At 40.7% G+C, this 24,419-nt stretch overlaps 1 protein-coding gene across 8 annotated transcripts in view; it reads left to right on the top strand.

Annotated features, from left to right (window-relative positions):
- Window positions 1-24,419, top strand: part of LOC138188465 (uncharacterized) — a 377,221-nt gene that overhangs the window by 204,064 nt on the left and 148,738 nt on the right. For all 8 annotated transcript variants that reach the window (XM_069130262.1, XM_069130259.1, XM_069130256.1 and 5 more), the window contains one exon: window positions 14,823-14,900. In XM_069130262.1, the coding sequence (XP_068986363.1) occupies window positions 14,831-14,900 (70 nt within the window). In that variant the 5' untranslated portion in view covers window positions 14,823-14,830. The remainder of the gene's footprint in view (window positions 1-14,822; window positions 14,901-24,419) is intronic.

The raw sequence follows: 24,419 nt of genomic DNA, 5'->3' as shown, positions 1-24,419 counted from the left end.
CCAATAGTTGCGCGAGTTACATTGTAATGACGATGGCGCGTGTAATTAGTACATTGGCGATTTTGCTGAAGACTGTTTTTGGTATTTTTCGTTTTTACGTCGAGACACGAGGATGTACAAAATTTATGAGTTTGAAGTGGCAAGAACTGAAAGATTCAGGAATCTACAAATATAAAGTTTGAAAGATTGGAGGATTCAAGAATTCAGCAAGTGGAAGGATCAAAGTTTAGAGGACTCGAATGGTGAAACGTACGAAAGTTCGAAAATTTAGCGATTCGAAAGATTAAGAACTCGGAAAATATCGAAGGTTTGAGAAGTTCGGAGTTACGAAAATCCGCAAATTTAATGTTTAGACATTCGAAATTCCAGAATTTCAGTAATTCAAGAATTTACAAGTTCAAAACTATGCTTATCAGTTCAGGATTAAAAAGGTTCACATATTCAGGAATGAAAAAATCACAGACTGGAAAATTATGTAAGTTGCCAAATTAAAAATCGCAAAATTCACAAATTCGGAGCACGAAGATGAAAAAAGATCAAATTTGCATCTTGCAAACCGAACAAGTAGAGCTAAACAACGAAGAAGAGCGTAATAGACATGGGCTATCGTATTCTACGAAGCCAAAAGTCGAAAAGGAAATTAGGGTGGCGAAGCGTTTTAATTTTGCCGGTCGTAGCGGGGGCGTGCATTATCGTGCGCGTTTTAATTAATTTCAGTTAATTAATCGGGCCGTGTGTACGATACAAGGAAACGCTTTGTAGGTGCTTTAACGTGGAATTCTCGTTGCCTCTAACACGGCGTAATGGATAAAAATAGGGAGAGGTTACATGAAAAATAGTGGCGTTGCGAAGAGAGCGGGTCGTTGGTGGGGGGAGGTTTTAATTTCGAGCGGGTACAATTAAGCACGAGAGGTCTAAAACGCGTATCTTTCGCACTCGGTTGCGGCAATTGTCTTTAAAGTGGCTTAAGTAAGTCACGTTTAGAAGAAAATTGAGCTAGCCGCGCCCTAATGAATTCCACGCGTTACGTTTATATTCTGTCTTGAGTGCACCGTGCATTTGTTGGGACAAATAGGCACCTCGAGAAAAATGCATCCTTCGAGCTTTTAGTTTGTTTCTAATTTTTAGCGAATATTACAAATAGCAATTAGCTGGTAACGCGAGGTGAATTTTATTTTCCAATGAACCAGCGTATTTTCTAATTTTCTATACGTTTACACGTAAAGTGAGTAAGTAAATGTAACTTTATAAGAGTCGCGGAAAGTATGAATTTCTTACTTCTTCGTGTTTCATATGAAAAAATAATAGTTGTTTGAAACTTTTTTTATAGAAAAATTTCTTTTTATTCATATGGGTGCCGGTCATCGGTAAGTCTGAAAGGAACTTTTTAAAGTATGAAACGATTAAAAAAATATTAAATCTTAATCGTTCTGATTACGAGTAACAATTATGTAAAATATTTTGGCTAGCAACATCAATGACAAATTTTATATATATACATGCACATGGAGGAAAATAAAGTAACCTTTTATCAAAGTTCCACGAAACCGATGACCGTCTATTATCAGGTTCCCTAACATCGACCTACATCACTATCGCAACACACCGTCATTAATGTTCATTTTTCCTCTCTGAATATTTCAAGTAGCGCTATTAGAGGTACTAATCTCATTCAACACGAACTTCTGTGTCCCTACAGATTACTCTCTGTAATTCAATCGGCTGCGTTTCACTGGCTGACGCTGTCGAGCATTTACCAAAAATGTTGGCCGGAATCGGCACGAGAAACGTAGTTGAACGCCGATTTCGTATCGCCAAGCGTTATCTACGAAGCGAAAGCCTCGTGTTCCACGTTAAATAATTCCTGTAGTCGTGCAAGTAACGATGCAGTGACAAGCCCACGATACATCGTCGCGCAGATAGGCAGTTGTGTACGAGGCCGATTAGCTATCAGCGTCACCGGTGTAATAAAGCAAATTGTCATTGATATACAATGTAGAATTGTCGCGATACCTTTGTCACGTGTTGGTTTCAGGCTTTCATAACATTGGAAAGATGTGGCCATTGATGCAGGACAGGTGTGTTTCGAACGTATAGGTTCTGGGTCTGTTCCTTGTTTATTCGATTAATTCTGTCGGCTGTTCGATCTAAATAAAATCGAGAAGAGTATTTTGAGTAAAGAACGACGCAGAAGGAAGAAGAAAAATGAAACGAAAAAATACTACGAACTCGCGGAGTTCGACCTTATTATTAAGCTTCCTTTCTGCAACACTCATGCATACAGTCGAAATCTGGCACCACTTTCTCTTTGAGCTTGTCTAATTCCACGTTCCATCCTGTTGATACATCGTCGAGCAAATCGAGAGACGTGCGTGTAACGAAACTCTCGTAACGCTGCGCGCATTGCAGCGATAATTACGCGCCGTGATCTGGGATTTCTCATTGGCAAGCGTGCAACAGAAAGCAAAATGGCACGCGTCGTCTTTCGAAATGCAGCACGAGAAACCGCGTAATCGCGAGGCTGGATTACGCGGCCCGTATTACACTTTCGGTGAGAACACTGCAACGTTACACGGATAATTGAGCTTGCAGGCGGAAAAACGAAAATTCAGGGAATTCCCCTCGGGGGATGGACGCGTGTAGCAAAACCGGTCACCTGGCCATTTCGCTGATCCTGATCCCAAGGTTTCCTAATTGCCGAGACGTCGAGACATTCCTCATCGCGATGAAGTTCTAATCTAGACACCGTAGATACTGGCGATGACTGAGAGACGGAGCTGCAAGCTTGTTCAGGGATTGTAACATCGAGCTGAAGTAAATTACCTGCATGTACTCGTGTCCTTTTTTGGTCCTTGCTTGTAAAAGTACAATACAGCAGAACTCTATTCTCATCAATGTCCGACTAAGCTTTTGTTGCTTAAGTTCACTTATCTGAACATGAGCTCCTATTATGCGAACAATAATTAGGTAGTGGGGATAATTGGAGAGCCCGTATTATACGAACTCCGATTATATAAACTGTTTGTTCCTCGGCATGTTCGGATAAATGGAGTTCTACTATGACAGCTCTTATAAAAGAACATGAATGATATTCAACTACAATAGAACTATGAGAATTAATGAACGTTTCGAATGAAATCATTGCAAAATTAAGGAAATGAATATGAAACATAGAAACATATTGTAGAAACAGGATTGAAACAATGAAAACGAGGTTGTTCATTAACATTATCGTTCGATTATAAAGAGGTATAATATAGATGGTAATGTTTCTAATTTTAAATTGATATGGTAGTTAATTGGAGTGGATTGGAAAATGAAGTGGTAATATCGCGTAGTACGAAAATTATATTATTAGAATTATTATTAATTCAGATGGTTAACATAGAAGAGAGAATTTAATATTCGCTTGAAAAGATATTCTGGCAAATCTTTAATCTTGTTCAACGGCATACAGAAATGGAAAAGTGGAATTCTCTTATATCAACGTGGAAAGAATACCGTAAATTAAAAATGATACATTTTTACAGCATGATACGGTTTATTAAAAATTCGATATGAAAATGAAGCGTCGTTAGTCGTAGTTTGCATAATTCAAAAAGTTAAATAGCGAAATATTTATAATCTTTTGAAACTTGCTCCAGATGATACCTAAAATACCTTGAAATTCTAAGAGCGTCTAATGAATTTCCTATTTTTTGTTCCTATTAAAATTTCATTAATTACAAATATTTATGTTTCCCTGTATAATTGCATCGTAATCTCTTGAAACTCGCGTAATTGCTAAAATGAAAATTTTTAAACGAGCCAAAAAATTCCCGAATTAATAGTCCGTCCTACTTCATTAATTAGAAAATATTGCCACTAATTACAATAGGGATTGTTCAGTTCTCGTGAGAAAAGCTTACGCGTACGCGTGTGCCTGCCGAGAAGGTTGTTAACTATGCAAAGAGGAACTACATAGGGAAGCACAAGTATTCCCGTAACAATCACATAAAAGATTAAAGTATCCAGCATATACGTTTGCTCTGACCTAGTTGCGGTTAAGAGTTGTACAATACGCTTGAAAGCAAGTATTCACGTGCTGCAAACGTTTTACAGAAATGAAGGTGGAACTTAACGAAAACATCTCCGGTAGGAATACCAACTACCTCCGACATTTTTACCTCTGCGTTCTTTCCTCCCTCTCTTTTTTAATGCACGATGACGACTTCCAACCGGCGTCTTGCTTCAGTTTCAACCTAGATGAATTGAAAATTCAAGAAATGTCTGATTCCATATCAGTGACATCGAAGATCATGGTTAGATACTAGGTGGCAATTTAGATGGAAATCAAATCTTTAAATATGAAATTTTTATCGAGTTTCCAGCGAGTCAGTAATTTTGCGTATGTAGATATACCGTATTATCGTAGGTCTGGAAATTTAGGATATCATTGTAGGTTTGAAAATTCACTCTGTCATTGCAGATGTAGAAATGCATGAAATTTTCGATAAATTTAATAACCTGCAGATTTCGAGCGATAGACAGCGCAAAGGATAAAAAAGCAAAATTGACTTTTCAGCGTGAAAGGTTTGGAAATTACAATGCCTGAGATGGTTATACATTCTGTATGCTAATATTTCACTAAATCTAATTTTATAACAGATATAGTGTAATTTGTATATTGAGATTGGTCGGAAATTTCATCGACACGATCACGACAGCCGTGTCTCGTTACATTGCTAACGAAATTTCAAAATATATCGTATGACACGCGTGTTATATACGTAAAAGTTCTCTAGAATGTGTTGAAATACGTTCGCAGGCTACTGTAGCACCGTTTTAGTAATATTAAATTTAATACGTTAATCGTCATTCTGTCTAAAATTGCTACTCAAACAGAGATAACCAGACTCATCAGAATAAATACCGGCGAAGAACACGGTCGGATAAGTAACACGATATTACCTCCGGCTCCATTGTGATTAGCCAAGCGGATGGTTCGCATGATCCACCGTCGTGGCGCTGCTTTGTCGCTCGACACATTCGATATCCTTTGTTCTATTTGGCCAGCGTCGAGGTTGGCGCAGACCTCTGCCTACGTCGATTTACAACAGTCTGCTTGCCGCGAAAAGTTCACTGAGTTCCGTGGAAAAGCTTTAATATCGCTTGCACAATACTCACTGGATCGCGTCGATATTTTCTGTCCGTTGTTGTACGTTCAACATGGAGGGGAAAAGGGAGGGAAAGGTGGACCGACCAGGCGGATGAGGATTATCGATTATCAGTTAACGAGTCTGCACGCTTTTCCCCCGTTTCCTACGGCAGCGTGCGCCAGGACGTTTTTATAAACCCAGCCTAGGATTACACATGTAGGCTCTATTATGGGTATTCGGTTTAATCAGAATCGGGCGCTGGTTCATGATAAACAGAGATGGACGGATGAGGAACGAGCCGTGCTGACGTTATTGTTATTATAATACGATATATTAGCCCTACGCTGTACCAATACGCCATACAGCGATTATAGTTTCTCGAAATTTGAAATGTATTTTTCTTAGAACTAGTTATGGCTAGATCGTATCTGTCAGAAACATACCGATATAAATGAGAGAAAAAAAGAATTTAATTTAATTTATTTAGTCTTCGGAATCGACTAATAATTTGTACAATTTTGGACAATTCCATAATCATCATTTTACCTTACCTACCTTACGTACCTTGATACTTGTGTACGTGTTACACAGGTCTAACCTCCGAATTTCTTTCAATCGGAAGATTCTTTCTCATTGAAAAATACGAACGATTATCCGTCAAGCAAAATTACAACAGTTCTTAAAAGTTACGTTATTACAAAATTTCTGCAAAAATCCTTTTAATACCTGTGCTAATATTCATAAAAGCGTGGCTGCGTATCTGTTATGCAAACCTAACCTTAAAATCCAAGTTTTCCTACCCAAAAAGCGCCTTTCCACATAAAAATCTCAAATCTCGCACCGAACGTTGGAACGTATCCCTTGGGAAGAAACAGCAAGTGCCACGAAAAATATTCCCACCTCGGCATCGTGAAGCATAGAAGCGTATCTTGTAGCGAGTGCTCCACTCTTCCACTGCTCCTGATCCCGATGGGCTTGCAGAGTTGTTTCAACGTAGAAACGTGTCCCGTTCGGGCGTCCATTATTGGCGGGCCACGATGAGCCCCTGAAATGCAGAATTCTCGCCCGTTGTTTGTCGACTATTGTTTATCCGCACGGTTATGTGGCTCGTTGTTATCGTTTCCGGATACCTCCGCTCGGGGCACAATGAAAATTCGTGTTTCCGGAAATTTCCGGCCCCGTGGAGAATAACTGGATCGCTTCTCTTTTTTGTTCCATTTTTCTTTGTTATTTTTTGGAGCTTTTTCGGGGGAAGTCGCCCCGTTCTGTCGCGCATTAATTTATGGCGTCGTTGGTGAAACGCTGCTCGTTTGAACGTTTCTGAGGATTACGCTCTCTTTTGACAGCGATTGTCAAGGTTTCGCTCGTAATTGGTCCTAGGGCAACGGACTTTTCTCCTCTTCTCTTTTCATGCTCTTCTCTTCTCTTCTCTTCTTTTCCATTCTTCCCTTTTATTTATAAATCAATGCTCCAGAGAGGAATGAGCATTTTGCGAAATGAATTGCAAGGCTTGTTAAGAATATTTTAAGAGGCCTGGAGAGGCGGATTATAATATTTATAGGTTAAAGATTTCCTTCGTGTCTATAGCATCGTCTGGGTTGTATAGTGTACCAGTTCGAGACAGAAATAAAAATATTTGCAGAAAAATTTATTCCGGCGGAAAATTTATTATTCAAATGTAATTTCGTTCCGACTATTTACATGGATGCCTCATTCATACTACAACGACAAATATTATTCAACGCGTTGTACATGATTGGAACGTGAACGGGGCTATGCATTGGCTCATTTGAAAGCCATTGAGCAATATTTGACTAAGCTGCAGTTTGGCTGTTAGCGCAAATCGAGCTTCGTATCTAGCATGATTTGCTTCCTTCCTTCTACCGTGTTATATCATTTTCCGTTTCCTTTGCCTCGTACAATTTATTATTCAAGTTGTTTGAATTATATTTTTTACTCCGTCCACGAATAATATAATTATACAAATTAAATAATTAAACTTAAAGTTAGGTGATTTTCATATAAAAAAATTGTTCAGTCTGCGAAACTATATAATCCCTAAAATATCGTACAATAATTTTAGGAAAAGTGCTAAAGAAAAGAGCGAAGCACATACGTAACTGTAACGTGAATTATTTACACGTGTACAAGGGCCAGTAGGAAACGTGACGACGATAAAATATCGCACTTCGTGCTTTTGAATCACCGACATCATCCGACTTCCTATTCAAGAAATTCCATTTGTTTTTCTTTACTTCTCCCTATTTCTCTTACATTCTGTGTATAGTGTAGTGGCCTATGCTTTATACTTCATTGGTTCTTGTATTTACAGGTTTCTTTAGTCGATTGTAGAACGTAACGAATCGTAAAAGCGGAAATAAATCGTTCGACCGTCTGTTCTTCCGTCGATATCTAGTTAAAAATTCTTGTTTTAAAAAGCTATCAACATTTCAGTAGTAAATTTGAATCGGTATTGAAGCTATTCGTCGGAAATTAAAAAATCGAGCTTTTAGTCATTCTTCGAGGTTGCAGTAAATAAAATAATAAATTCAGTTGTTACAGACGAATAAGTTGACTGGTGAAAATTCTAAGCTTACTCTGAAGTGATCATTCTGTGTCATAAAGTCATCCGATCAAAGGAAACCTACTGTGGCGCCGTTGTTTTACACAGATCATGTGACCAACATGATCACGAAACATCGTTGTTTACACGCGAGAAAAATGTTTCTTGTGCTCCTTGCGCAAGATAGATTTTCGAGAGCGGAGATTAATTGTTAATCCAGCTATGCCCCATATCTGACGAGAAAAGAATGCAGGATTCCACGGTGGTATTTTTGCTCGCAGGAGCAGCCAGGTTTCCCCGTGCGTGGCATCGACCCCGTTCCGTGGAATTTCGTCGCGTCTCGATCGATGCCTCGTTGGATTTCAATCTGTACACGATGCATGCGAACGTGGCACCGAGAAAATAAGCCGTGTTGTTCCTGTGCGATACAGCTGGAACTTCTAGTTTCACTTTTTTCCTTTTTTTTTCCTTTCTGAGGCTGCGGGGGACGGGGGGTGAAAGACAAATATGATCGTGTGAAATTTGTGCGATGTTTATGTAAATTTGTTTCTTCATAAACACGGATGGAAGAGTAGAACTCGAAAATGGAAGTATATTTTATATTCTAGAAAAATTGTTATGTTTCGTATCCCGGATTTTGGCATTTCAAAACTTCGTGTATTCAAACTTCAAGAAATATTTCTATAAAACTGAAAAATTGTATCTAAAACGACCATAAATTGTCTATGTCCATAAAAAGTAAGACTGGTACTGTAATTGTTAATGAATCGTTGATTCGAAAGTATCGCGCGGAGAAGCGAACCGAATTTAATAACATTTCGATGGATAGGTATGCTCGATCGTTTATTTCCTGTCACGGGTACGTCTCATTAACGATGGAAATATAGCACGGGACGCAGGAGTCCATTAATTTTAACGATCACCAGCTGTAATGATTTCACGGTGACATGACGTCGCGAATTCGATGTTATTGGCGAAATTTTCGTGTCGTGGAAATATCTCGTCGCGTTTCCATGGGACGAAAAAAAGTGAAATCAAGCAGGGCCATCATCGAAGCGTGCTATTTCATCCCGATATCGTTCTCAAACTAGAATGTCTGTTCCCGTCGAAGGCTTTCACTGCAGCGTTTAGAAACAAGAATATTTCAAAAAATAAAAATTTTAATAAAGGGTATACATCGAAATAAAACTATTTCTAATATCAGAATATAATAAAGAATAACTAAATATTCCTACTTTGCCTAGCAGACTCAATGCATAACGCATAATATATTTAACAATTTTTCAAATTTCATATACGAGTTCGTAGCGTTAAAGGATTGAAGAATACAATACCAAGAAAAGGTTGATACATTATAAAGCTTCCTGTTAATATTTTTAATGGCTATTGTATTTTTGGATCGTTTAAAAGCAATCGTGAATTAGTTGATTGGGAAGTGAAACTAGTGTAATCGGTTGCCCGGTGGCGTTAGCCGTTGATCGCGAAATTTCCCTAATGATGCATGAGCCAGCCAGCTATCGGCGAATTTATGACTGGAATAGGGCTTTACCGAGGATTGAGCCTGGCCCTTAAGTGGATTTATGACGTGGATGAGATTTCTTAGCTGTTGCTGGGATTAACAGCTTGTATGTATTGGTACTTTGTATCAGTTATGACGTGGAGAGGTCTAGCGAGGTTTATGGATCTAGTAACATCTGCAGTTCTTGTGTTATTGATGCCAGATCTCCAATGGGCATGCCAGTTTACCAGATCCGAGTCCTTTAGCACAGTAATTTATGAACTGATAATATTAGTGAACTTTATGAAGGTACAAGACGATTTCTAATTTGTAAAATTTATTTGTAAAACTCATTTGTAATATTTCATTTGTTTTATCGTCAAATCTGTTATTATTAAACGCGAGAAGCCTAACAGAGCTTGCTGTAACGTGATTTTATCGAGATATCTATTGGCGACAATAAGAGATTTGACCAAATCTTTTAAGTTGTCCAACATTTTGCATTTTCGTAATCTTCGTCGTTCTATTAGTTTGTTTAATTTCATAATTAGATGAAGGAAAAATGAAATAAAAATATCGTGATTCAGGAGATGAGCGGGGCACATTGTTGTTAATTAGATTTTATTCGCGAATTAACATCGATTGTACAGAGAGAGTTATTTAGAATTATAAACTGGCGTTTACGCGGAATTTACTTTGCTTTAAATTACAAATTCCTCGAGTCTACCACCGCCCTCAGCCACCCCCTCCCCACCCACGTCAGACATTCTCGACTTGTGTAATAAATTTTAAATGTGCAGGTTTGCGAGGCTAAATTTTACTCCTCGAAGGGGTAAGTTCAACAATGCGATGAACGTTATATTAAATCCGAAACGCGAAAATTTCTTGTGCTACGAAATATTACGTAAAACTCTGCCTCTCTTTAAACTGGTATACAATACCGAATTTTATTTAAATTTGTATATTTTCAAGAGAAGTAGAATAAGATAATGTATTTGTCGTTGTAACATTACATTTGTCATGGCAGACGAAATTATTGCAATAAGTGACATTAAACGTAAAATCTACGAAAGGAATGGAATTTTACTCCGCAAGCTGCAGAATTCTTTATCACATACAATGAAATCTCCAAATTCGAAGATATTTGATGTAATTAAGCTCGCCTATCCATTGGAAACTTTTAGGTATTTTAAGATTGAACTTGACTCGTTACATTAATATTGGGACGCTGGTTTACCTTCAGCAATCTAGTAATTCTTAGCTTGCTATTATTTTCTTTGGAATGTTTCAATCTCAAGTGTAGTGGCATTGGTGAAGTCGTTACAACGATCGACCATGTCAGCAGGGACATTAAGCCGCGTACATAATCCGACGCGTATCATAACGCAGACTGCGGGCAACGGCACGCACAGTGTATGGTTGGATTATGGGGTTGTCGACACAGGGGATCGTGTTATTCGGTATCGCGTCCCTCAGGATGCCGTACAAATGGATTCGTATTTCAACGCATTTCTTTCCATGTGCATGCATGCAAATGAGATCACGATTTTCAAATCTCTCAAGGCAACGGAATTAAATTTATCGGATGAGATATCATCAGTTGGTTGTTTTTAGGATTGATAGTATCTGAATACTATAGGAAAGCAATATGATAAGTTTCTATTATTTACAGCGGAACAGCTTCTAATTTAGCAGTTGTCAATCAATAGCAAAAGTGTTACTGAAATTTTCTTTTTATTTTCTTTGGTTTTCGTCTCTTTGGGAATTTTAAATTCCCCATAAATGTCTAAAATTCGACAGTCTATTCGTCATTGTGTAAAATTCCTTCAAGAAATAAACGGTGTTTCACACGTCTCCTTTTAAAATCCTATGTTTGGTAAAAAAAGACCGTACTATTAGGATGCACCTATGGCTGGAACGACTGTTATACACATGTAGGCGCTAAGGGAACACCGTGCGAGCGCGTACGGAATGTAATACGGTGGCTGACAGCGTCACACGGCTGTTTAAAGGAGCCAGCAGGTAGAGTTCAAGAGGAAACCAGCAAGAGTTCCGAAGAGCGTTGTAGCGAGGTTGGTTGCCTAGTCACCAGGGGCAGACAGCAGGGGGACGCACGAAGAGACGCTCTAGGCGATGTTTCTCTTCTTTCCTTGGTCTGTTTCTCTTCTAACTGGCATCGTCCAGCTTCTTTTTCTTTCCTTCTCCTCGTCGCCTGCCTCCATTTCTCAGTTCTTTCTTTTTTTCTATCCTGCGTACATTGGGAGCCGCGCTTTCCCTGTTTTCCTCTTTCAGTTTTTTTCTTTTTTCTCTTTGTACTGTATTTTCTGCCCCGACCTCGTCTTCACCACGTACGCCTTCGCGTCCTTATGTACACGATCCTCGCGTTTCTCGTTTTGCGACGCTCTGGGATCATCCTTTGCCACTGTGAGACGCGATGCTATTGATTACAGATAACGCTCGGTGTGTTGGCTCTGATATGGACACTTTTCAGGGACTCTCTTAGAGCGAGAGTGTTTTTCATTTTCGGATTTTCTCAGTTATCCTCAAACATCTTAAAACCATACAAACACAAAATCTACGTAGATACAGAATTCAACCATCGTCAGATATACCAAGGCGCAGCTGTTTAGCGTCAAAGAACAGTCAACCAAAAATCCATCTGTGTATACGAATCATCTGATAAACATCCTCGGTTACTGGCAAATATTCCAGAACCATAGAAACACAAAATCCAACTAAATAGCAGACTGGCTTCGCGAATCTCCTCAATTATCCTTAATCACCTGAAAACTATTCAACCACAAAATCCGAGCAGAATCAGATATACGAAGACCCAGCTGTTTATCGCGAAGAACAGTCATCCCGCGTCTGATCCGCCACAAGCAGGTGTCCTTACTGCAACATTAATTCGACGGGTGATACAGTGTCGTGGAAGCCACGCAATTCCTCCCTCGGTTTTTTAATATCATTCCACTCCGTGTTCCCCGGGTCTGCCATAACTCTTTTCCAGCTTGTAGCCACTAGCTATGTGTTCCTCTGACGCAGACGACGGGGAACCACCCTGGTTGGGGGAATCCGCAGATGCGGCCTCGTCCTATTCGCTTGGTTGGCTCGCAGGCTTGCTCGAGCTTGCGAAAAGCCAGACCATTGACACTGGCGCGCGTACTCCGCCATTGTTGCCGGGCTAATAAAGAAAAATAAAGACTCCTCTTCCTGCAGGATATTAGCTCCACTCTCCTCCCGTCCGTTTCTGTCCTTACGAGCAAGGGAAGACCTCGCTCGACGTCCGGTTTCCGCGTTGCTAGCTTCCGCTCCTTCGAAAATCTCAGCGTTCCTTAATCCGCCCACTGATCGTCCGTCCCCTTTTTATTCTTCGCGGTGAAAGCAAATTACCGGACTCTCTTCCACTTAGCCGCGTCTCTTTGTGCTGTTCCCGGTGATGACACCGTCCTTTTTTCCTCCACAGCGTTGTGTTCTGCGAGCAATGTTTTGCCGAGGATAGCCCTCCGCTCTCCCTCTGGCTGATCTTCTGGTATTGTTCTTGGAAACTGGTAGATTCTTTTTTAGAGATTGCGGGCAAATATAGAGGGGTTGATTAGACGGGAGAAAGTGGGCAGGATGGGTTAAGCGGCTGTCGATGTGATTAGTATAATTCGGACTTTCGAACGTAAGGATGGGGTTGGCTTTTTCTTTCTTTTCGGAAATTAGAGAGTGAAGTCGAGCTCACGTTGGTTACAGGAGATGCAAGGAATGAAACAGACGTGAATATCACTAGCAGACCGCAGATATTTGTGCAAATTCGTATTTTTTAATCGCTCGCTAATCCAACGCATATATTTCTTCGCGAGTCACACACGAAAGAATGTGACCCGAGAATAGAATTTGCCAGATACCAGAGACCGTCGATAGGTCGTTCATGATATCCAGCTAATAAAGAAAAATAAAAGCTTGCCCGTAGATATTAGCTTCGTGCTTTCTCTCCATGTCCTCGTTGCTAGCGTCTTTTTTCTTCTCTCAATACAAGAGGAAGGAAGATCAGATGGAAGATGCGCCACGGACGCGACGGAACTGTTTGTTCGTGACGCGGTTTCCAAGGATCTCGAGGAGATGGCGAATTTATGGCTACCCTCCGGTTCGATATTCCTGAAACATTGATCTCCCTTCCATCGTCGCGAATTGTTTCGCGTCGCTCTCGCTCGATTGCATTGAATTGGATTCCTACGAACGATACCCCTGTTCCATTGCCTGCTTCTAGGACTTTGAAATTGGGCCGAGAGAGCTCGCCTGATTTATTTCGTTTGATGACTCCGTACTCGAACTACTGAGACAAATTACAAAAAGTTTCCTTCCTCGCCCTATTAACGATATTGTATGACTTATTAACTTTGTCTTCGACGTATCCATTATCATGTAGAAATACAAAATTGTCGAATTGTACGATGTAACCGCTAACACGTACGATAAAATGATGTGGTTAATTTATCTAAATATCTTTCTAAATCGTTAAGAAATTATTGTTGTTTGCCAAAATCGAACTAACGTAGAAATATAGAAATCCAAGGATCACTGAGACTACTAATGAATTATATGCGTCGATAAACTAACCATAACTGATGGAAAATCGTAAGTAGCGCCACCTACGCAATCCCCTAACCTCATCGCGATTGCCAATCGCCTCGTGCCCCGAAGGCAGACGTCTGAAATTCCCCTTTCTAATTACCTATTCCCAAGAAACACGTCCTAGACATTAACGTCGCTTATAAAAAGCCTTCCATTGCTGGAGCCTAACTGCTTCCGTAGTTAGGCGAGCTGATCGATTCGAAATGACAGAAAAGTAGAGTGGAGAGAGCTGAGCAGACGTTCAGCCTAATATCAAGCTTTGGCCTTCTATACTTATCTAGGTTGTACGGTTTATTCAACAACCCCTCACGAAAGTCTGAGAAACAGCACACTCGTGGCGAATTAATGCGAACCACCGTGTTCGTTTCCAAACATCGATGGCCTGCAATTAGGGGAAGGCCCACGCCAGCCAAAACTGTTCCACTGGTCATTCTTTCGCTCGACAGAAACCGGATAATGACCCCTGTGCCGAGCATTCGATGCATCAGATGGTTGGAAATTCTGTGATGGACTATTTTTCCTTGGGGGAGACAGCTTGTAACGGAGTTTCTGAGCTCTTAACTACCCGAAACTTAGCTGCTACACTCTCAATATATAATAATTGCTGTTGATGCAATCGCTGGAATCTTGAGGTTTGTGCTTACAAAAATTCGAGAAGCGAGGACGTTTCTAACGACCAATTATTAAGATTTTAAGAAAGCATCGCGGTTGCTCGAGCAAAAGTTTTAAAATAAAATTAATCATGAAAATGTACTTTGAAATGTTGAATGTTTGTTTGAAAGTGGAACGCATTTTTATATCTTCTTTTTTGCAAAGGAAAGAGAAATTCCAGAGTAAGTTAGCAAATTGTATAACGACCAGACTCTTGTATCTGTCTCCGTGTACATTCTAAATTGTGAGCTAATAATACAAATTTAAAATTACGTCGAGACAGACTTTAAGGAGTTGTTATTAATATATTAGACGATCTCTGACCTGGTTCTTTCTATTTTTACTGTTTCAGATTCGAAGATGAAGTGGCCATTAGTGCTGACTTGCTTTCTGCTGCCGCATTCGTGCATCCTTGGTGCATCGCATGCCTGTAAGTGGTTATTCTTGCTGTTTCTTATCCTGTAATCGCGGAATAAATTATATCGTCGGCAATCATCTTGTTATTCCGCGCATCGACCGTGTGACAGGCCGATGAATACCTTTCTTGCTGCCATCGGCGAATAAATTAGCGTACAGCTCCTTTTTCATACTCGACTCCATTATCCTCGAAATAGACCCCCTATTTCGTCATTTAACCTACAAAATTCACCATCTATTCAACAATTTACGACGAATTTTAAAAGTAGAACAATTCTTCTTACGAGGCAAACAAATATTGGAAATTCTAAAAATTCTACGCTCTTTGAGGCACCGATCGGTGTTCTTAAAATGATAGTATAATAAATTTGAAATAATAATTTCTGGTAGAGAAAAAGAGACAAGTTCCTAATTTACAAATAATACGTCTGCTTGAAATTCACACTCTATTTATAATACACGAAACATGAAAAACAGAATATCGAACCATATTCCCATAACGTAGAATTGCCACGTTAGACCGATACTCTCGAAAACCTTCGATTCATCGAAAAACACGCTTTCTAGCGATCCATAAATCTCTCCTCAACATCCCCAAATTGGAAAAACTGTAACAAGACGATCACTCGAGGAAAGTTACTCGTTAATAAATGTTCTCGACCGCATCACAAGTCGTCAAAGGGTTGAACCGGACGGTAAAACCGGCGCCACGATTTCCGGCCGCTATTATAGCGTCGTAAATCATCCCGTCGATCGACAGTTCGTAAAGGGGGTACATGGAAGGGTGCAAACAGAACGCCACGCCATGCCACCCCTCAGTTTCGTGCAACGAGCCGTGAAAACGAGGCATCCAGGCCAGAAAAACAGTCGAATTGGATCCACTTTCCTCTTTCTATTAGCCCGGCCCGGCTGTGGACGGAGCGCAAAAGACCTTAATCCACCCCTTGTTGCACGGAGTCTGGCGTGAAACGTTCGCGAGAATAACACCAGGACAGGATGAGTTGCTATAGCTCGTGGAAATGTAGCCTGCTGGCATGGATCATTCCTTTAGAGCTAACGCACAGCCAACTGAGGATCTTCGAGCATTCTGCATACGATGATACTTTCATACCTCATTGCATAACTCGAGGTCTGCCTTTTCTTGTCTCGGAATTTTATAATATTTATAATAAATATTATACAATAGTATATTAGTTAATATATTAATTATAAAATGTTTAATTATAAAATAGGATATTAGACGAGTGACAAATTATAGGCTGTCCACTTTCCATCTACTTGCTATTTAATTTCTAGTTTGGGACATTTCGAATGTGCAAGTTTCCAATTATGAGAATATGAAGGTGTTAAATTTATAAGAATTTAGAATATGGAAGCTTCGTGATAGCGATCTTCGCAACGGTGTATCATGCAACCTGCTGCATTTCTATATTCGCAGCGGAAACAAGCCTCGCACTGTGTGTACGGTGCTTCAATCCTGCCCTCGTGCAGGCACCACGTGTTCGGATAAATTATTATACTTCGCGTCCCTTCTCTTCTGGAGGAAATGCCAAAGCAGGAGAACATGTTGTTCTTATTACTTTTATTCCTTGCGTAATTAATCATCGAATGGTGACCCTCTAGGGCTGGATAGAAGTTAGGAAATTGGAGTTTGTTTTGTCGAGGTTATGTGACTATTCTATTTTGTACAAACAGCTAAAAATAGTTGGGAGAGGTGCCATTCGATCTGAACAAAATTTGTTAGAGCTTATGGAACGTATATTTAAAAATGTCATAGTGTGATTACGATTGTATTGCAAAAATAATTTGAGGAAGTTCGGGGAAGCACGAGCTCGTTTGTACAAATTTTAGAGATCGCGAGAATACAGTATAGGCCGTAGAATAGATGGGAAACGATATGAAAATAGAATACTAAGATAAATAGAAATAGCTAGAAATATTTCTAGAAACAACCGGAATAAATTGGAAGCGATATTAAAATTGGCTCTTGGTTTAAATATCGATCGTGAAATGTGCTAACGTAAAAGTAGGAAAAGTGACTTGGAAAGTTCGTAACTAAAGCAGTAGAAGGAAAACTGGGTAGTGATCGGTCAATCGATCGATTGGCAGACATTAAGCAAAGGAACGTCGAATTCCTATCGTTACATAGTATTCTAGTGCTATACGGCTAATTTGCATGTGAATGGACCGTAAAAGAACTGTCGGAGATAAGCTGGAAGCGCGTAAATATTTCCCGGCCGCTGCTAACTTCGGTAATAAACAGCTTAAAGGATCGTAATCGTATAGCGGACGAAATTGTTCTGAATGGTCGAAATGGTAATCTTCGTCTGGATTACGATCTCGTTCCGGGACATTATGCACCATTAGGAATATGCTATATCTGCTGGTCGCGCGTGTAATAAATTCCTTAGCGTAGCTTATTACTATCGTTAAAAGTGGCCGATTCCAGTGCAGCAGCTAGGCAACATAGTTTCATGTGAAACTTATTTAGTTCGCTCGTAAGAGTCTGTTAGTCACATTAAGTCTCGCTTAAGCTTCTAACAGATGGTTGGAAAGTGCCTTTTATTAAATTATACAGTCTCGGATATTTTATAAAATCATTTATGGTAAATATCAAGCATCATATCGGTTGTTGTACATTTCTGATTAACCATATTTTCAACCGTCTTTTCCTCTGCTTTGTGAACTCTTAAACTTTGACTTTGTATTATCCGTGTCTTAAAATTTTAGCCAAACTCGATTATAATTTAAAATACTCTTCGCCCCTAATGGTACCTTGCACAAATTTTGAAACCTAACTGACTCTTATATAAATTTCTATACGTAACCTACAGAATCACTATAGTGTAGTATCTTCGCAAACTATTACGTAGCCCAGACGGTTTTCAAACTATGGGTACTCGGTTTTTGACACTCACGGAACTGAAACATGTTGACCCATTTCCAAGTCCAGTCCTCTAGCTGCTTATGTACCTAATCGCCGCAATTAGCTAGCGCATACGTAGCTCACCATCGGACTAACTAACCGCACACGTTTCGTTGTTCTTCTGCTCACAGTGTTTGATCCATTTATCAATTTCCATTCAAACCTGACTTTGCTGAACCTTTTTTCGAATAATCGTAACAAGCGGAACCGATATACGTGGTGATTTATTAGAAAATAACGCAAGTATTGCTGTGAATGAACGAAACGAGGGCGAAAAAGCTGCCGATAAGAAAGCTATTGGAACGTTGAATTTTTTTAGAAATTGAATTGCGATTTCGATAGAGGCCGTGTCCATTAGAATCTCCACTTTATCCAAAAGAATTTGTCAATTCGCGTAGCCATTCGAAAACAAAAGAAAAAAGGAAACGAGCGAGATCCGGAGGGGCGATCGATTGTTTCGCGAGGACCATTAACGAGTTTCCAGCTTCTTAGTCGACGAACGTGGCCAAAGCGGCACTTCAATCGACGTAGACGGCCGGCGCCGTTAGTCTCGAAGCCGCCAATTAAGTCGAAAGGGGAAAGTCTCGTCGAGTTCTCCGATGCGGTTCCTTTGCCCCTCTAGCAACCTAGCAGAGGGTGATTGCACTTTGGCCCTGAGAACAGTGTCCGCGTGTCTGGGGGCCGCGTTGTGAATTGCCAGACCGATGAACACGAAGGGATTGTCACGAAGATTTGCCTGTACGACGTTAAACGAGTCGCATACCACCGGACAAGTGGCGAATCGAGTGTAGAAGGGTTGAGGAACATGACTTGGAACGCGTGCCAGAACGCAGGAAAAGGCTATCGACCCATCTGTCACCCTCTGCGAGGAGTAATTGTTTCGAATCCAGTCTCTGTCTTCGTAAAAACGTATCTAGAAAGAGGTTTAAGGATTCAGTGAATGAAGGCTGAGAAGAAAAACGACGATCCCTAGAAATATAGATTAGAGAGAGAGCAACATATAGTTAGATTTAAATATAAGGAATCTTTACATTTTTTTCTGAAAAGGGACTCTTTGGGGATCTAAAATAAAAAAGACGATGAAAACAACAGACAGTCCGAAAGTAATAAACGTCACATAGATTCTAGAAACCATTGATCTTTGAATAAATAACGTCCAAAAGGAAGAAACAAGGAAGACAAATACGAGGAGGATTGAGTTGAACCGAGAGGAACAGGCTAACATTGGGAAAGAACAGGTTGCCTCGGCGTTCCAGGGAACGCTGTAATCGTTAATGATTCACTTTTTGACGTACCACGGTATTTTCCAGCTAATTGATGACATGGAAAGACTGCCGCTTCTCGATTGAAGCGCCATCGCTTTGCAAACTCGCGGACGTCGGCTAAGTAGCTACGAACTTGTTAATGGCTGTCAGGAGAACAATGACGCTGGGACTCTGTTCCAAGTCCATTGTTGCCAGTAACTTTCAACCCCTTACATATTTTTCACGCGTCGATGACAATCACGGTCGCTTGGAGAATTTTCAACGAACGATCGCCATTGGTTAACAAAACGACGTCAAAGGAAGACACTTTAAACGCTTGACCGATTCTCTTCTTTCGTTGCACTTCATAATACGAAGGTTAGTTTAGGCGTTCCAGTTTCTGGAAATGAGACGCGGCTGTCTGAAAATATTACCAAGTTGACTCTTTCTACTATCTGAAGCTCTTACGGTTTTCTTCTTTCTCTCTCTCTCTCTCTTTTTTTTTTCTTGTTCCAAGGAAGAATTTTTGTTTCTTCAACGTTTCATCAGAAAAGGTAGCCTCACCGTGTTGGGACGCAACTTGTTAGCAATAACGTTGATTATTATGTTGTGTTACTTGGAAATTCATCGAGAAAAGATCTGAACTCATCCTCTTGCAAATTATATCATCCTTGCGAGCACACTTTGTACACAGGACTGTCGTAATAACTTTGTATTAAGAGTATCCTCCAATCATTTTTTCTCCTCGCTCCTTGTATTGCCAAGCAGCGAAAAGCCCACACTTGGAAGCATCGGCGAGTGCGCTAAACGTCTGAAGAAGCGATCAGACGAAGGCAAAGGCTGTTTTAATGACGACAAGCACAAACGACTTCCGAGTCGTTTATAAGGCGCGATCCAAGAAGCTCGAAGCTTCTTACATCGATCTTCCAAGTGGAACAGGCTAAAAGACGACACAGCGTAAAAAAGGTTAGCAAGTCCTGGCGTCCTGATGTCCCTGGTTATATTCAGTTCCCGTGATCAGCGATTCCCTTTGAGCCATTGAATTTGATAACTACCTTAATTGGCAGGTTCGAGCCTCGCGGAAGCCGTCTTTGTCGATTGAAGCACATCGCCTAGGCGACACTTCAGAGGATCGCCCCGAGAGTTCAGCGGATGGAAAGTAAGAAGCTCGAAACTCGTTAATGGTATGGATTCCCGTGGGACAATGATGTAAAGACCGTTGTCGACGACGTGGTTGCGCGACACGATCCTACTGGAACTAACTGTTGACCTTTTTCTCTCCTACTCTGCGGAGTTGAGCCTTCTTCGCTTTGCGAGACGCTCTGACAAATAATTCGATCGCCGCTGCAGAAGATTCCACCGCGATCGTTAGAGAAATAATTGGCAGATTTCATGGTTGTTGTACGTTAGTCTATGTTTGACTTGCTGTTAAAGGATGGCTATGGGCGAGAATGTCGGACACGGTTTTCAGTCTTTTGGTTTGGACGCAGAAATAAAAACGTCTCTTCGACTTTATGGGAATTTGCTGTCTCCAGCCACTGTTTTGTCATTCATGGTTGTTGTATATTTGTGCGTATTACATTGGTTTTAGAGATGTTAGAGATTTCTCGCAAATCCGCGCATAATCTTCACCATTCAATCACTGCAATTCCTATCGCGTTCCTATCGATCCCTCGATCAAATTTTCACACGCGTGCACCTGCGTGCACCAAGGAATCACAGCGGGAAAACACAAGAGACCCATGGTCGGTAACCGGATCGATATACAGCATCCACGGCTGAAAGAGTCTGGCGTTGTCTCGAAAAATCAAGATGAAGCCTGCAGGCTGGCTGGCTGCATCGCGTTACAATGGAAATTCGTTAGATTTACCTCCGGTTCCCGTAATTTCCTCGCGGGGCCATACCTTGCGAGCGAGGGCCGGGGGGTCAGGGCGAGTATTTGCTTTGAAGCAATCTACACAGGGGAAAAAAGGGGGGTTGCACGCGCGCTCTCTCCCCCGATAGAAGTAAGCTTTTTCATCGGAAGAGAACTAATTTTGCGACGATGAAAATGCACGTTTACAGACCGTTGCCGGGGCCGTGGAAAGGGACCAGAGAAGGAGAAAGACAGGATGAAAAAGGAACGAGGGAGAGAGAGATAGAGAGAGACGATGGCCCGAAGCGGAACGTTGAATTCGTTCGTACCTCGTCCCTGATTCTGGCGGTTTTGTAACTTTCCAACGAAAGTGTACATCCATGCGCGCGTATGTGTGCCCCTCCGGAATTAACGTTACACGCGGACGATCCTTGGTGCCCGACGTTTTTGGTTAATGGCTTGTGAGGCAATGATAGCGATGGGTTGCGAGATAATCGCTCTTGTAGAGAGATCTTTTTTTCCAGAGGTGTTGCAGACACGACTTCCGATTTCTAGGCTTGGATACTCGTGCTTCGTTCATTTTTTGATTCACCTTTCTTTTTTTTTTTTGATACATTCGTGAAATGTTTTTGGAAGCTGCCCGACTTCCAACTTTAGGCTTCGATATTTCAGTTGACTTTTTGCGTGTGAGCAGTTTGGGTTAGAGATTGCGAGTGTTCGCGTGTATATATAAAATATTTTCGGAAGATATTGTAGACTCGACTTCCAATTTTTAGGCTCCTCTGTGTTTGTTGTTGTTGTCTGTTTTTTTTTTTTTTTTATAAATTTTCACCATCGCAGCTTTTACGATGGTTCATTCAAGACGGCCAAAGGCGACCAAATATTCTCATAGCGATGATAGACGTAACGTGCGATGGAATCGAATCTTTCAATGAAACCATACGTAAATTTCATTTCTTATTTTTCTATATGCCTTTTAATGGTGTCGGCCAAATTAGGAATGTTTACTCGTGTTTTAACCTACGAGGAAGCCAGTTGGCTCACGTCACGATGGCGACTGACTTGGCACGCGGGAGAATTCAATTAGGTAATTGAAACACTATGAAGATTTAGCGACCTCCTTTCTTCCCTCTTTTACGCGATTCTCCGTTTTTGTGGACCGAGTTGTATAAATTGAGAGGAAGGCGTGACGTTGGCGGATAATGCGTTTATCTTGAGAAGCTCCGACTCTTTGAACGTGAAAGTTTCTAAAACATAGATTGCACTATTGTCTTCGTACACAGATTAAATAATTATTACTGCCATTAAGACCACCGCAGAAGCATTGGCGACAACTTTTCTCTAATATTTCTAGAATAAAAATGTTTTATGATCGTCGTTGCCAAACCAGGAAGACGCTTTTCTAACCATTTCCAAAGATAATTCACACGGATTGCCATCCTCTATCTCTGTTCAACGTCATTCGAACAGTTCTGAATGCAAACAATGTAGGGTTGCACGCACGACTAGGCCTCATCCAGCCTCGTCACCCTGTCATCCTCTCCTTTTCCCGCTCGACCGAGTGTGAAACCAAGAATCAGAGGGTGGACACGAGGAGTCGTGGTCACGACCTTCCTCTACGTATCGTTCGGACTCGTTCTCTGCTTGCGGATCGTATAATTTTATTGAGATCAAATATAGTATGTCGCTATAACGTAATATAGTCTAGATTATTAGTTAGTCCAGTATATCAGTTATTTGTTATTTATTATTATATCTATTATTATATTGATTATAGTATAGATTGATTATAGTATAGTATAGATTGATTATAGGCAGCCATAAACTAACGATGTACTTTAGTATAGACTACAGTATAGTTTAATATTCAACAAATAGTATAAAACATTAATAAAGGTAATGGTAAAATTCACTTGAACCCTGGAATCCAGTTTTGGTTACACGAGAACACGTGTACGAGAGATAAGGTGCAGCCAGGTGAAACATCCTCGGCGCTCCCCCGTTGATAATCATCAGCCCCTTTGTAATCCCGTGTATTTTTATGATTCACGGGCTCAGGGGCACCGCCGCGGCCTGCTAATCGGATTTCTTTCGCTCGACGAGACGGGATATCTCGAAGGGAATTAAGAGAGAGCGGCCTTGCCCGTGAATGAACAGCTTCTGAAGCGATTTTCAACAGCGATCCTCGCTTGTAGTCTTTTCAGTCCGACTGCCTTGGACGAGGGTAATAATTGTCTGGTAGTATACCTTGAAATTTCGTAGACAGACATGGAATGAAAGAAGATTGGATCCTGTTTCTTTTACGGCGTATTTCATCCCTCATAAGTATCCTGACACTTTAGTGGATTTGTGGTAGCAGAGAGATAGATCTCGGTTCTAGAAACTGAGATATTTCGAAACCACATTGATACTGAAAATTATCTCTGACAAAATTAGTAAAAAAGACAGTAGATACAAGGAATGGAGGAAAAGATCAAAGTGATGATAATCCTCTGATTCCTTTTAAATAACGTTTCGTTATATATTTGTTAATATATATAGTTAATATAATACATATATGTAGTATAGAAAAAAATATTTCGAACAAAACCCCCACAGTATCAACCTACCGATTAATCTTTTACAAAAACATCAAACCCATTTCGAACATAGGACTCACTCCGAGTTTTATAAATGAAATCTATAACATCCACCTGCCCAATTGCCAATTTTCTCTAAAAACAGACTACATACGATATTACGTCAGAGCATTTCAATTTTTCATCCACTCCAATCACACTTCTTCTAACAATACACCAAATAACCGAGGATCACCAAATTCCAAATAAACGAGGAGCCAATAAAACCAATTAAAACGCGAATAACACGGATTCTGTGAAACGCTGTCATCAGAATTGAAAACGAAGATCAGCAGTGGGGACGAAACACGAAAAAGGGAGCGCCAAGTCGAGCAGGCTTTTAATCGTCCTCGTGTCGCTCCTTTTTTGCGGCGCTAGTGTCGGAATCCACTTTAACGGACCTTACTAATTACCAGGCGAGCTGGTCGTACGCTTGTTTACCTCGACTCTGATTAACCCTGCACGTGGATCCCTCTGGAACACCGGAGAAAGAAAGAAACATATCGTTCCCTTTTCTTTTCCTCCTTCTCACCCTTCCCCGGGTCGCGCAAAAAGATTTCTCGGACCGCTTCGAGCGGAGCGAAAACGAACGAGAGCCGATCCGATTAATTTTGCACGCCATGATCTCGCGAGCGACGCGCCATCTGCGTTTACTCAGATAATTGGAAAATTTTCGATCGCGCGCTAGGTTAGGTTGAAGGTCGTGTACGCGATCAAAGAGTTGCGAGTTTCCTCGAAGCAAGGTTGACTCCATGGCAGCTGAGATCGTTTCCGAGGCACATATCGTCAATTATAGATACCTACAATAGCTACAAAAAGTACGTGCACGCTATTGTATTTAATATAACTGAATTACCAATTTTTACGCAAATTCGTATTTTTTGGAATA

The sequence above is a fragment of the Bombus flavifrons genome, chromosome 16, assembly GCF_040668555.2.
Source record: "Bombus flavifrons isolate JBK064 chromosome 16, iyBomFlav1_principal, whole genome shotgun sequence".
Lineage (NCBI taxonomy): Eukaryota > Metazoa > Arthropoda > Insecta > Hymenoptera > Apidae > Bombus > Bombus flavifrons.
Note: the sequence above shows the minus strand (reverse complement) of the source record. Positions and strands in the feature narration are given on the sequence as shown.